The sequence below is a fragment of the Phoenix dactylifera genome, chromosome 11 (assembly GCF_051530095.1).
Source record: "Phoenix dactylifera cultivar Ajwa chromosome 11, Ajwa_hap1_PhDact_Kaust_v1.1, whole genome shotgun sequence".
Classification (NCBI taxonomy): domain Eukaryota; kingdom Viridiplantae; phylum Streptophyta; class Magnoliopsida; order Arecales; family Arecaceae; genus Phoenix; species Phoenix dactylifera.
The window spans coordinates 29,437,011-29,452,145 of NC_143200.1; the positions used below are offsets into that span (position 1 = coordinate 29,437,011).

At 41.9% G+C, this 15,135-nt stretch overlaps 1 protein-coding gene and 1 long non-coding RNA gene across 3 annotated transcripts in view; one reads left to right on the plus strand and one right to left on the minus strand.

Annotated features, from left to right (window-relative positions):
* The window catches only part of LOC120111271 (uncharacterized), a 35,092-nt gene that overhangs the window by 1,906 nt on the left and 18,051 nt on the right, over positions 1 to 15,135 (plus strand). The window contains exons 2-3 of one of the 2 annotated variants that reach the window (XR_016397876.1): positions 1,082 to 5,278; positions 5,399 to 7,918. This is a non-coding gene — a long non-coding RNA (uncharacterized LOC120111271). Of the gene's footprint in view, positions 1 to 1,081; positions 5,279 to 5,398; positions 8,427 to 15,135 lie in introns of those variants that run through there. The other variant, XR_015971561.1, reaches the window with a different exon arrangement.
* On the minus strand, positions 3,654 to 4,890 carry LOC103714122 (putative xyloglucan endotransglucosylase/hydrolase protein 23). The gene is made up of 3 exons (XM_008801274.5): positions 4,636 to 4,890; positions 4,338 to 4,531; positions 3,654 to 4,217 (listed from the first exon to the last, which is right to left on the minus strand). Exons 1-3 carry the CDS (start codon positions 4,888 to 4,890, stop codon positions 3,815 to 3,817), a joined length of 852 nt encoding a protein of 283 aa, XP_008799496.2. The 3' UTR covers positions 3,654 to 3,814.

Consider the following 15,135-nt stretch of genomic DNA (forward strand, 5'->3'; position numbering starts at 1 on the left):
GCTTGTATTCTTATTCTCTTGTTCTTATTACATCATTGTCACCTGCATTGCTCTTGCCGCCGTCATCGTGATCATGATTACTATCTGTTTGTTGGAATGCCTGTGAATGCTAGATATTTTAATTTTATGCCTTGGAAATGGACGCATGATTGCTTTGTGCCATGGTTGAGTTCTTGTATTGGCATAATATTTCCTTGCTCTAGATGGTAATGTGGTTCAGGTCAACTTTATTTGAACTGAGAATGAGCATTATTCCTTGGATAGCAGCCACATGCAAATAGGAACAGATGTGTACTTCCTGTTACTCCTTGCCTAACTACATGGCTCAATTTAATCAAAGAAAAAACTAGTTGGCTCAGTAAAACCAATAAAATGTTTGATTGTCTTGTTTGGGGTTACAAGACTGGAGCTTAAGGGCATCAAGTCAAACAGCAGGTGGTATTTAAATCCAAGGTCATGGGTATTTAACAATCCCTTGAATCAGCCATAGGCAATCTTTTGAGCTTGGATAGCACTCAGCGACATCACCTACATCAGAATCATTGTAGTTGCTACTGAGCTCGAATATCTAAAAGCATTTTTGGTTGCCTATGCTGTGCTTATGATTCAATAAGTAAATCCATTAAATACAGACATAACTGTGAATCCGCTGTTTTTTGTCATACAGGATGATTTTTATTCTGTTCCCATGTTTTACTTTGACTTGTTCAGATTTGTCTCAATTCTTAATAAAGTATATCAAAATTTGAATCTCAGTTCATGCTCCACTTGCTCTTTCTGCCTAAGTTTTTCTTTGCAGTAATGTCAAGTTCATGATCTTAGCTTTTCTTCAGTTACATGCTTCACTGTAGAGCAGTAATAGAAAGAAATAAGCAAATTTCTGCTAAACTGTTGAATGCAACTGCTATACATTGCTTTCATCAAATTCCTGGTATCACTTTGCAATGAGAATATAGTTCCGTGCATAGTGCTCTGTTTATCGACAAAAAAGACAATGAAAAATATGTGTTGGCATCCTATAGAAGAATGAATGAATCAAAGATTGATCTGTACTAGTTCACTATTTTTCTTCTCCCTCCAGGCTAAGGAGCACTCCAAAGGCAGGCCCTGAGAAAACAACTTCAGGTCAGCGCAATATTTGTAGACCATGTAGTTCTTCTGGACCCAACTCATCCTCTCTCGGCTCGTGAAGTCCAGCTCCTGGTTCCACCAGTCACTGCTGGCTGATCCAGTGCTAGATTTATTTGAAGAACAGTTGGAGTTACTGGAGGACCAAATGCATGCGTTAGCATTGAAATCCCTGTAGGAGGAAGTGAAGGGGGCTTTGGTCCAGTTGGTCTCGATGTGTCCATCTGTGTAGCTCAGTCATCAGCATTTCAGATGCTGGAGCATATGACCTCCTAGGATGGTTATTTGGAAATGCAATGCCCTCCGGATTCTTGAATCTCTGATTGGTGTGCCATCAACCGTGAGGCTGAAAGGATGATAAACCATCATGAGCATAGCATTCAATTTTTTCTTCAAAAAAAGAAAGGAATGCTTGTGATATATAGATTACAAGTCTTTGTATTTAACTACTTGCATAATGTGTCAGGGGTTCCAGAGAATCGAGTAGGTGTGGAAGTCTTTGGTGGGATCAAACCCGGGGTGGAACTGCAACTCCCTATCCCCCTTCCCCTGGGTTGAAAACATTGGTGTGGAGTATAAGGTTCTCTACTTAGGTTCCGAAGGATCTTAAAGTCAATCTCATTGTGAGTTGGTCCTTGTGAAGACAACTGCAAACATAAATAAAGCTTAAGCCACTATTTCTTTGAACTCCAATTAAACCACAAATTTGAGAAGTTAATCTTATAGAGGAATATGTGCACAGATAGTAGGTGGTGACGGTGCCACAAGAGTTCCCAGGGACAAGCTCAAGTTTTAAGGTATTATCTGTGCCACTTACAAGGCAGCAACTTTCTTTATTATTTTATCTATCCGAGGTATTATATATGATAATGTTCATGTGGTAAGGGTTTGAACTGTAGGCCAATTTGGCTTCACAAATTTGACTGCACATGACACTTTTCAGATTATCTATTTACTGTTTGAATTTGAGTGGACATGTGCGCTACATTCCAGGTTTCTCTGATAGGCTTTTCTCAATTGGTATCCATAATCTAATTCGAGAGTAATTTGAAGACCTTGATATAAGCTACATAGAAATGAGAGAGATTTGGAAACAACAAGGACACTAGTATTGAAATGGGGGGAGAGGCAATAGATTTGTCAAAAATAATAAAACACAATCTAAGATTGGTTTGATTTCTTAAAAATATGATACTAGTTTGATATAGAATAGACAAACTCCAAAGAATTACTGTTACTTATAGGCGTCTTACTATGCCTACATACACCTCTGCATACAAGCTGAGCCAAGCGATTATTACACTATTTGAACCTGGCTCTGTTTATGACAAGGGGGCATCAAAACTCAGCTCAGGTTTGAGGCTTGGATGAGTCTAAACATATATGAGGGAGGCTTTGGTTTGAAACATAGGGACAGCAAAATAAAATCACTAAATTGTCAAATAACAGTAATAAGGGAGCACTCATATCCGGAAGTTAGAAGTGTGTAGTTCTGTTTTGTAACAGCAAAATAATTCACCAAATTGTCAAATGACACTAACAAGGGAGCACTTACATCTGGAAGTTAGAAGTGTGTAGTTCTGTTTTGTATTTTATGAATATGAAACCAAAAGAAGAGCTCCTTATAAAGGTGACAGTTAGATCCTTATCTGAGAGTAACATAATCTGTTGGATTTATGCATTGAGGGATTATTGTTGCTTATTATGTTGGTATAACTTACCCCTCATGGAAAACTATCCTACTCCTCAAGGACGTTAAACAGTTGGATTTGCTTAAATGGACATAATTTACTTTATGAAAATGCCATAAGTGTCCAAACAATGACTCACATTGACATGTTCATCTGCATTATATGTAGACTCTTGGTGACAGATACCATGACCAGTAGGCATTATATTGACAACATTTAGGTAGAAATCTGAATTTTCTTAAGCACCTGCTTAGGTCCAAATTAATCTACAACATTTTTCATGATGTACGTATAAAATTTGAGAACTGGTTTCTGTTCAGACTTCATAGTCTTGAGGAAGCACAGCCTACTGACGGATTGGTATCCATGAAGATGAACTTTAGGAGTTCGAGGTGAAGGTTAATAGATTATTTGAGATATAGATTGATGGAGGCTTAGAGCAGTTACGTTGTATCAAGAGTAAAACTAGAATATTTGTCCTTCTCTAATGGTCATCTCCCCAAAACACCATTCAGGATGATTTGATTTTTAAGTTGAAAATTTAAGTTTAATTTACTCTTTCCTATAAATGTTAAGAATTGCATTGCAATCTTTTTTTAGTATTATTGGAACATTGGAACAAGTATGATGAAGGATTAGATGGTAAGTTCAACTTAAGAAGAAATGTATTTGATTAGTCAAATATATATCTTCCGCATTGCAAATATTTGGAACATGCATGTTATTTTACCTTTTTCATTTCGATCCAAGAACTTACTATTGACCTTCAAATTGATCCCTCTCCTGTCTACAATATGCATTCCTGTGCAGAGAAATAGCTCAGCTCTTTCTGAATGATAAAGAAAATTCTGCGTGGTGCTATTGTTTAAATTCGTGGTATCAATTTACATGGAGGATATAATTCCTTACATACTGTTCTGCATTTATGGACAAAATAGACATTAAAGAACAAACGAATTAAAGATTGAGCGTGATGGTCATGTATTTCCATTTTTTCAAGCAGCGGAGCACTCTGGAGGTAGGCCCTGGGGGAAACGCTTTAGGTCAGTGCAGTAATCGTAGATCATGTAATTTGTCTGCACCAATCTCATCCTTTCTTGGCTTGTGGAATCCAACTCCTGATTCCACCAGTCACTGTTGGTCGAAGCAGTGCTACTTTTCTTTGAAGGACAGTTGGAGGCACCGGAGGACCAAATGCAGGCATCAGCATTGAAATTCCTATACGAGGCAGTGAAGGGGGCATTGGTCCAATCGGTCTTGATGCGCCCACCCTGCGTGGCCCAGTCATCGGCGTTCCAGAGGCTAGAGTAGATCCTCATTGGTTGGTTCCTTGGGAATGCAACACCGCTTGACTCCATATTCTTGAAGTCTCTGATCGGTATGTCGTCAACCATGAAGCTAAAAGAAATAATGAAAACAAAGGTGAGCATAATTTCAAATGCACAAGAGGATGTATATATTTGTAATGGATAGGATGAATAATGCTACTGTTTATTTATGTAGAATTCGACAACTCACATGATATGTTTGGGGTTCCAGAGGATGGAGTAGGTGTGGAAGTCGTTGGTGGGATCAAACCAGAGGTGGAACTGCATCTCCCTGTTCCCCTTCCCCTGACCGAACACATTGGTGTGGAGCGTGTAAGGGTCTCCACTGAGGTTTCCGAGGAACTCAAAGTCGATCTCATCATGGGTTGGTCCTTGTGATGACAACTGCAAGCGCAAAAGAAGCATTTTTGGTTAGTTCTGTGAATTCCAATCATGATGAACTGGTGATGAATTAGCTGCACAGAGGCTGGCTGTAAAACGGGGCTTACGTAGTAGGCGGTCACGGTGCCAGCTGAGTTCCCAGGCACTAGTCTCAGCTGCATGTCAATCTTGCCAAAGAGGTACTCGTTCTTGGACTGGAAGCCGGAGCCAGAGGCTTTGTCGAGGGAGAGGGTAAGGAGCTGCCCATTCTCGAGGATCTGTGCACGCCCGTCGCCCCAGGTGATCTGAAAGTCCTGGTGGAAGTTACCGGCAGAGGCACCGGCCATCAAAGAGCATACTAGCAGGAGAAGAGATAACGCCATGATGGCACTAATAGAGGGGGAAGCAGCTGAAATGGTTTTGAGATAACCAAGGGAGTGTTGTCACGAGTAGTCGTAGAAGGGAGGGGAGTTGGTGTTCGAGTGAGGAAGACAGGAGGAGGTGTTCCCTTTATATGTAGACAGGAGGTGATGGGATAAGGATCCAGGAAGGGGATTGGATGGTTCCCTTCTCTAATGCTTTGGGTTGGCAACAGGTTGGCGACAGAGGTGCTTATTATTAAAAAGTAGGGGTTGAGACTTGGAGATCGAACAGGAGGAAGGCGAAGGCCGGTTTCGTATGGGATGGGGCGGTGCAGGAGCAGCGATGGGTAGTCCTGCTGGATCTTCCGCGTCAAATGGATCGACATCGCGGTCACCACTCACTCGCCAGGTACTACCTACCAGCACTTCTGACCATCTTCTCGCTAGATATATCTATCGGTTTATCTACGTTCTTTTCAACAAAAAAAAAAAAAACAACTAACGTGATACGGGCCACTGGACTTTCCAGCTATGGTTTGGCTGCGTCATTTTGTCTTGATTGTGGTCAAATGCTCTCCTGTTGCGTTTGCGTGATGTTGGATCACAGCTCTGTCCACCTCCGGTTCCACGTTCCCGCTACATTTTTATTTTTACACGTAAGGTCGACAGCTATTATTAAACAGCTCGCATACATGGCAACGATCTGGGTATTTCCGATTTATGGGAGCATTTTCCTGCAGCATTAACCATATTTTTTCTTCAATCAAGTAATAATTATGTTTGTGCCTCGCATGTATTCACGGAGGCCGATCCAATTGGCTCTCCGGAGAGACACTCGCATGCTTGCAAGGTTTCTGGACTGCTGATTCTCCTTCATTGATGCGGAACCCATTCTTCCACCGAAAAAAAAGAATTGCAGAACCTATTGAGGGTTGATAATAGTTTTGTTATATTTTTTTTTACTTTATCAATAAATTATTTTGGGTTGCTTTTGGAGGCGAAGCAAGTTAATCCAGGCTGAATGGATTAACTTACTTTTACTCTTCTTTACTTTGGATAAATTACTCCACCCATATAGGGTGGAGTAATTAGTAATTTATTTCTGGATTAAGTAGGGTAAATGAGTTTGGAAAGAAAAAGGTTATGCACCAACTTTTTAGGATTACCCATTTTGCACTTAAAAGAGCTATTTAATTCAACTGCTTTAATGAGTGTTTAGCTGAACAGGATGCAATAACTAGGTTAAACGACTTTCTCCCAATTATTCCATTTCTAGATGCAGCCTATGATTTACCTTTCTTAGAAAAAATAATAAATAAGTCTACGGCGAGCAGCCATCCTCTCGTCTACACTTAAATGGTAGTGCATATGTATCTTTAGAATCAAAGTTTGTAACATAATTATTTTTTTGGAGCCCTTCTGCTTAGCAATAATGTATACTGATAACAAAAAAATTAAATAAAAGCTGCTATAGGATGGGAATAATGGATGTTATTAGATGTTTTTTGTTATATTGAAATTAGATAATTCTTTTCAAATCTAAATCTTTGTTAGTGGAAAAATATTTTTTAAATCTTTTGGTGTTGTGCTTTTTTTTGCATTAGATATCTTGACAATAATTCTCTTGTGTTTATCTTTTTTGTATTTTCTCCTCATTATTTTCTCTCGATGAAATTTAGTAAAAAGACCTATACTTTGTTTATTATAGTGGATCTCTTTTTTCTGGTGGATATATAATTTAGGAGGATCACCAAACTCAATATGGAATACTTTCACCACTATTGATAGGTTTGGATAGGATTCAGAAGCAAGATTCATCACATTCAAACTTGGTTTAGTACTGAAAGAATTTGACGATGTGACTCAAGATGAAGTTAATTAGAAGTCAAGATCTAGTTTTTACTCAAAGTTAAGAACTTTTAAAATATTCTTATTATTTTTGATAGTTGTATTTTCTTTTAATCAGAAGAGAAATGTAATCCGATTTGGGTTGGACTTTGGTAGTATAAAAGGATTGCCTTGTAGATAGAAGATGAATCCAACTCAAATAGAATATAAAAATAGTAGGCAGCTTATATCTTTTTTTTTTCTTTAGCTGGAAGAAGAGCCCAACTGAAATAAGGAGGGCTCCACTTGTATAACATATGCTATGGTTTTGAAAGACGGGGAATAAAGGGAATAGAGCGAAAATAAAGAATATAAAGTTTTCACCCATGATATGTACCACAATTTGCTAATGATGAAAAATTAATTAAAAAAGAGGTTTGATCCAAAATAATTAATGGAATAAAAAAGATATGTAGACCATGCTTTCATCAATTATCTTATTTTCTTTTATTCTATTCCAAATATTCAAGTTGAACAGGTTGAAGAAAATTCTTTGCTCTTCTTGCTTGATCAAGGTAGCCAGGATTCTAGATAAGCCCTCGTTTATATATATTTTATTATTTTATTGAGCTGTTAACAATTCAACTAAAGAGATATATGTTTGATCTCAAGTATGCATTCTCTATTTGCGTTGTCAATATTTGGCAATGGCCATCAAATAGCATGCTAAGAGAAGAAACAGTACTGATGCCATGATAGCACTAGTAGAAGAAATGGTATAGAGATAACAGAAGTACTGCTGGTATTAGATTGAAGGAAGAGAGAGGATGAAGTTGGTGTGTCGGAGTGAGGAAGGGAAGAGGGGGGATGGGTTGGGTTTGTATATGCATAGCGGGTGATAGGAGAATGGATGTGGGTTGGCAGCGGGTTGTTGATAGACAAAGGTTGGGATATGTTTGAGAGAACGCGGCTTGTTAGATGGTGAAGGCCGGCTTCGCGTGGGGCAGAAGCCTTGCTTTTTAACCACGGAAGCGTCTAATGTCGGTGCACCGCGGGCGCGTTAAACGGGGGGTCCTACTACGCTTGGGTGGATGCACAGGCCGCGGATTTATTTTACGATGGCTTTATATGTGCTTTCAGGGTTGTCCGGTTGTCATAGGTCTCTGGGGCCAGAGCTTGTTTGCCGCGTTTGGTTCTGGATTTGAGTCAAATGCTGTTGGAGGTATTGATGTTTTTTTTTTTTTTTTTGATATTTTGACCTTTTAATTTCTTAGGTTTAATAGAGTCTTTTTTTTTCCCCTAGAGGTTGATATTCATGCAGAAAATTATATATTTTTTTATCATAGAGATCCATCTGTATATCTAAGATGTATAGATTTTTTTTTTGTGTGTATAGAATGTGAGATGCATGTTTTTTTCTTATAGCTTTATTCTGTAGATCTTTTTATTTTCTAAAATGTTTGATTATATTTTGTTCATCATAAATTTCTTCGCGCTATATCCCCGCACAGGATGTTGGATTCATTCTTGTCTTCCTTTTAAAATAGCAAGTTGTACGCATCAAAAAAGATTCGAGACCATTTTCTTTCTTTTACTTCGGTTAGCGATAAAGCCTTTTATCTTTGACGGGCTGATGATGGCCTGCATCACAAATAGTGATTTGATTAACTGCTTTATTTATTTGAATTCAATTGCTAGAAGAATCAGCGTGTTTACTTATATTCTTAATTCATGAGAATCGAAAATACATAAAAAAATTCTTCTAGTATATATATATATATATATATATATATATATGATATTTTTGGTATTATATAGCTAGTGATCTTGTATTCTCCTGGCATATCAAATAGATTACTCGTAGGTATCCAGAAATCTTTAATCACTGAACTATGACAAACTTTTTTTTTTTTTGCTAAGACGGATGATTCATACATGTCTGGTATGGATACATCGAATAAGGATAGAAAATAAAAGATCTCAAAGCGCTCTAGGTAGCTCCCTATCTCCAACCCATCGGGTGTTTCCGAAATGACTGGCCACATAAGAAGCTGTCCAATCCGCGTCTCTATTTGCCTCTTTGAATATATGTTTGACCTACAAGGCCACTCCATCGCTCACCATAGCCCGAATATTCCGAAGTAAAGGGTAGTCCCCACTGACACAGCTAGAGCTACCCTAAATCCAACTGACTAAAGTGGCCAAGTCGTCCTTAAGAACTGAGTCGGCCTGAAGCACCGGTCGAACGTGGCTCAGGCCAGCGCATGTCGCCCTCAGCTCTGTACCATGAACTGAGGTATCGAAAATCTAACAACGTGATGCTCCTTGGTCAGATGACCAAGATATTGGCGAATCCACATATGATCAAGAAAAGAGTACCTATAATCACATGAAAACCAGTTGTTGAAAAAAAGATAGAACCATAAATACTATCCGAAATAATAGAGGGTGCTTGGTGATGTTCCATTCCTTGAAAGCCGGTGGATGCTAGAGCCAGTGAAACGGTAGCTATTAAAGCTAAACTACTCATTTTTCCTTCCCCGCGAGTATAGCATGATGAGCCCAAGTTACGACAGCTCCAATTGAAGGGTGTACCGCCACCACTCTAAAGTTCGGGCCTTTGATGACGAGGCCAGCACCTCCCTTCCATCCATCATCAAGCACGCAACTATAGTTGATGGCGCGGATCAGACAGACTTAATCTCTACTTTTGTCCTGTGTAACAGCTGCCCATTTTTAATTATTTCTTGTTGTGGGTCCATTTGTCGATATAGGACGGGTTGCTGTGATCAAGTTGCGAACACCTGAACAGGTCCGTGTGTAAATGTCATATAGGATATGGTCGTTAATCGCCGCGCTAGTCGTCGCAGCAATATGGCCACCACCCAAACACCTGAACAGTGGGCCGCAGCGCGGCGCAGGTCGGTTTATTCTTAATCAAACATTGGATGCTGCTTGACGAGGTATCACTGTTAATTCTTTCCTAGGGCCCAACTATGGCCCATTGTCATAATACGACAGTGTCATGGTTGAAACTGGGCCAGGGCCACGTATAGCCCTATCCAGGCCTGTTGTTGTTACGGAAGGTACGGAAGAAAATGAGCCAACACTAATCAATACAAGAGTACCCGACCACCAGAGGATTAAGGATTAACCGGGTTCTCGCTCTTGAGAAAGAGAGAGAGAGAGTAAAGCGGTGGCTCTGAAAGAAGCATAATCTCGAGATAAAGGTTGGAGGAGAATGATCTGCATTAGGGTTTAGAAATGCTCTCTTCAATTAAGAAAGAGTCAGGAGGCTCTTTGTTAGGGAGTTTAGCATTGGAGGAGCGCAAACACTGGATTTTGGCGGGAGTTTTTTTTTTTTTTTTTTTGCATGTATATCCTTTTAAAAATTTTAATTTGCGTGAATACCCTCTTAAAATTTATATTCATTTATATACTCTCATAAAACATTGTTTTTACATAAATGCCCTTAATATAACGGTTCTTTTAACATCGTTAATAAAAACTATATTTATTTTAATTAAAAATAAAATAAAATTACTTTTTTGTCCTCCATTGTGTTCGTCTTATAAATATTTCTTTTTGTACATCTACTCAGCAAGGATATTTTAGTCATTTTAATTTGAAATCGTTAATTTTTTAACAACGTTAGATGGTGTGGATACATATGTAAAAATATAAATAAAAAAGAGGTAGAATAGCAAAACAAGTGGTTTATGAATGCATACATATAAATATAAATTTTGGAAGGATATTCATGCAAAATTCGATATTTAGGAGAATATTCATGCAAAAAAACTCATTTTGGCAGGTGGCTCTCTTTGAAGCTAGTGTGCCGACTTGAATTATAACAAGGAATCCATCTTCATGGCTTGGAACGACAGCCACTTTTTAGGGCTCGTTTGGTTCGCGGGAAGCATTTTCCCTTTTTATAGGAATATGATTCTTGGGAAACAAGTCCCTATGAAAAGGATGCCTAGAAAAATACGTTTGGCATGTTCGGTTGACCATGGAAAAGTGACAAATTTACAAAGTGCTTATGTTTGGTTAGCCATCCACTTTTCTAGGAAAGTTATGTATAATTCCTATTATGCCCTTAATAAAAATTAGGACTTTAATGCTGAAGGGCCTTTTTGGGAAAAAGTAAAAATAAAGTGATTCCCCCCTCATGGGAAAGTTACTTTTCCATGAAGGGCTCGTTTGGTTCGCGGGAAAAGAAGGGGGGAAAGTGTGGTCAACGGGAAAGTAATGAGATGCCTCTTGTTTGGTTGGAGTTTTCAAAGGAGAGAGAAGGGAAAGTTATATTCCCATGGGAATGTGATTCCCACATTTCATGGGAAAGTCTTTCCCATGAGAAACATGGGAAAGTTACTTTCCCATGAGGCGGGAATCACTCTATTTTTACTTTTTCCCAAAAAGTCCCTTCAGCATTAAAGAAGCATTAAAGAGGCATTAAAAATCTAATTTTTATTAAGGGCATAATAGGAATTATATATAACTTTCCTAGGAAAGTGGATGGCCAACCAAACATAAGCACCTTGGAAATTTGTCACTTTCCCATGGTCAACCAAACATGCCAAAAATACTTTCCTAGGCATCCTCTTCCTAGGAATTTGTTTCCCAGGAATCATATTCCTAGGAAGGAAAATGCTTTCCGCGAACCAAACGAGCCCGAAATGTGGGAATCATATTCTCATGGGATTACAACTTTTCCGTCTCTCTTATTTGAAAACTCCAACCAAACAAGAGGCATCTCAATGTTTTTCGGTTGACCTAACTTTTCCATGAAATGTGGGAATCATATTTCCATGGAATTATAACTTTTCCGTCTCTCTCATTTAAAAACTCCAATCAAACAAGAGGTATCTCAATGTTTTTCTGTTAACCACACTTTCCCCCTTCTTTTTTCGTGAACCAAACAAGAATCGTCCATCTTGGTCCATTTTCCAACACCTTTCTCGATGAACTAAGTCGGGCTGCAAGACATGGAAGACTTTGAGATTCATGCTTCATCATCAAGTTTCGAGGAATGCATTAAAATGCGACCATTGAGGCCTTGCGCGACTCTCAAAGTCTGGCATGTGCTTTTGATTGGGAGCCCCGTGGAGGCAAGATGCGGCCTAGCTGTCCTGGTTCTGGATGATGTAATATGCTTCCCTTGGCTCATAAACAAGGTGTCTGGCTTAACCCACAGGCAATCTATCGCTTGCCTTGTACGCTCCAGGTGTGATATACCAATACTGATATCAAATCGAGAGACTCGGTATGCCAAACTGATTCCTATACCGAGTACTATACTAGCATGATATCGGTATGAGATTTAGTGCCAAGATGGTGAACTCTGGTTTCAGCTGTAGGTTAACTAAATAGGTCAAATCTGCTGAGAGATGATTTGGTTTTTCGTGTTTTACCTAAAGTCTTCACCCACTATTTATGGAGCTAGTTTCTTTGGTTCTTCTTTGGGTTAAGGCAAACTAGTTAGGAGATCATTAGCAATGCTTATTTGAACTTCGTTGCGGCACCTTCCCACCTTTTGATGGTGCTTCCCTTGTTTTGGCGCATGTTGCTATGCTGTCATGAAACATACACATTGTTGTCATGTTCGTTTGTAATTCCAGAACATAACCCAATCTTCAGAAAATAAATATGCTCTTAATGCTTCTCTTTATCCATAAAAATAAAATTAAGAGTAGAACATCAACAAAGGTAAAAGATATATCAATTGTCATAGCTTGCTTGTAGCAAAGCTGCATAAATGGTGGACACATAAGTATATAGATAAGACCAACTAAAGTTCCTAGTGTTTCTAAAATGGGAACTATTTTTCTACAATATTAAGTACTAGTTGTTGGCAAAATAAGACTTGAACAAGAAACTAACTTGGTAATAAGACGCTTCAAGCATTATGGAGGACATGGTTTGCCAAAATTTTTGGCACCACTTCAGAATTTATGGACCATAGATTTCGAATATGTGTGGGCCAAATAATCATTTTATCTAACAGAGCCAAAATAATTGAATATAAGTTTTAATTAGATGCAAAATAGACTAGAATACATTGCCAAAGCAACCTGTTGGGGGGAATAAGATTTTTTCCAAATGACATAAATGCCCCTAAGAAGCCGTACAACTTCCGACTCCGGACGGCCGAAGTCGGCGTCCGACTTCGGAACGCCCGACCTCGAGACCTCCGACCTAAGAAAAATCCCGATGTTCGAGGTCTACTCTTGTCAGCCACCTACTACGGCCGTGCGCCTCAGAGGTCTGGCCGAGGACCATACCCTGACGCCCCTCTGGCATTTATTGCGCATGGTCGCTGTAACTCTCCGGCTTACTCCACAATAAATGCGGATCTCCGGCTTACTCCACAATAAATGCGGATCTCCGGCTTACTCCACAATAAATGCGGATCTCCAGCTTACTCCACCATAAATGCGCATGGCTCCTGTCATCTACGGACTCTCAGCTCTCCACGACAAATCAGCCCAGCAGAGTCTAGTCAACTATGATAAGTCTCCGATCTCGGCCATACCTCCGACACCAATGCAATAATTCGTCTGACAGCGTGCTAGTTCGGGTTATACGACGCCCTCACCGCCGACATCAGGGCAATGATTCGCCTGACCATGCGCCGACCTGAACAACATGCCGAGCCGTACTACGGCTTCGCCCTGTTACATCGCAGGTAAACCAACCCCCGCCTATAAAAGGGAGCCTTGGTCTCTCAGAAGGGGGTTGGAAGATTGATATACTCTACAGACATTATTTATCTCCCTTTCGACACTATTTGCCCCCTCCCTGACTTGAGCGTCGGAGGGCTGGCGCCGGAAAACCCGGCCACCGGTTCGTGTGCAGGCACCCGGACGGAGGGCACCGCCAACTGACGGATCGCCGCTTCGCCACGAGGACCTGCCGCCCCTTCTCTCCGACCGCCCCAGACGGAGGACGCCGCTCGCCGACGAACCGCCGCCCCGCCGTGAGAACTCACCGCCGCTCCCTCTCCTCGACCGAAAACTGCCCCCGGGTCCAATTTCCAGCAACAGTTGGCGCTAGAGGAAGGGCCCGAGTAGCAGTCATGAAGTTGAGAAGTAAGGGAGCCTCTAACATCTCCCGGCGTCCCCCGCAAAGCCCTGGACACTCTGTCCAGAATTCTCCAACTTCGGCTGACCCAGTTCCTCTGGTCCAGCCGGAACAGTTCGACGCCTTGGTACAGCAAGTCCAGGCCCTGGCCGCCGCCGTTCAGAGTTTGCGGCGCGAGGAAGCCTTACCTACGCTCCCCCCACGGGCTCAGGCCCCGCCGGAGTGTCTCCCCAACGGCCCGGTTTTCCCAAGCCAAAACTTGCATGGCTCTTCTAGAGCCAACAACGGAGAACGAGCTTCTCCCCGGAGGGAGTTATCGGGAGAAGGTTTCGATCGGAGACCCCAACTTTCTGAGGCGGAGTCAGCCCCAGATCACCGTGAGCCGGCGCAAACCACAGCGACAATCCCACGGGTGGGGGAGCTCGACCGGAAAGTTGAGCATCTGGAGCGTCAGATTGCGGCGCTCCACAGCAAGAAGGCAAGACAAGAGGGAGACTTTGAGTTCACCACCAAGTCCCCCTTCTCCCGCCAGATCGAGGATGAGCCGGTTCCCGCGAGGTTCAAAATGCCTCAGGTGGAACCCTACAACGGGACGACCGACCCTCTCGACCACCTGGAGAGCTATCGGGCCCTCATGGCCCTACAAGGGTCCTCGGAGGCCATACTCTGCAAGGCCTTTCCAGCGACCCTCCGAGGGACCGCTCAGCTTTGGTTTTCTGGGCTGAAGCCGAATACGGTGTCCTCTTTTGAGCAGCTCGGCAGGCAGTTCGCCACCAACTTCGCTGCCAGCCGGCGCCAGCGACGGACGTCGGACTCCCTCCTCGACATCAAACAGAAAGAGGGGGAGTCCCTCAAGGAGTACCTGGACCGCTTTACCGCCGCCACTTGGGAGGTTCGCGAGCTAGACCAGTCGATAGCTATGTCGGCTCTGAAGATTGGGGCTCGCTCCTACCGATTCCTCTTCTCCGTTGAGAAGAGCTTCCCGGCCGACTTCACTGAAATGTTGGCCCGAGCCCGGAAGTATGCCAAGGCCGAAGAGGCAGTTGCATCCAGGCGGGGGGCAATTGAGCCCGCCTCGAAGAAGCAGAAGAGACGCCACGAGGAGCGCGGCCGACAAAGGAGCCGATCCCCCCGCCGAGAGAAGAACCTCCCCAGACTGAGAAGTCCGCCCTGACAGCAGAGGCGATCTCAGCAAAGGACCCCTCCTCGGCCGAGGTCCCCACCACGGCCTCGGACGTACCCGGAAAAGTACGAGAACTACACACCCGTCAACGCTCCCCGGGCCGAAATCCTGATGGAAATCGAGGGTCGGGACTTCTTCCGACCCCCGCCTCCTATGCGAGACACGGGATTCCC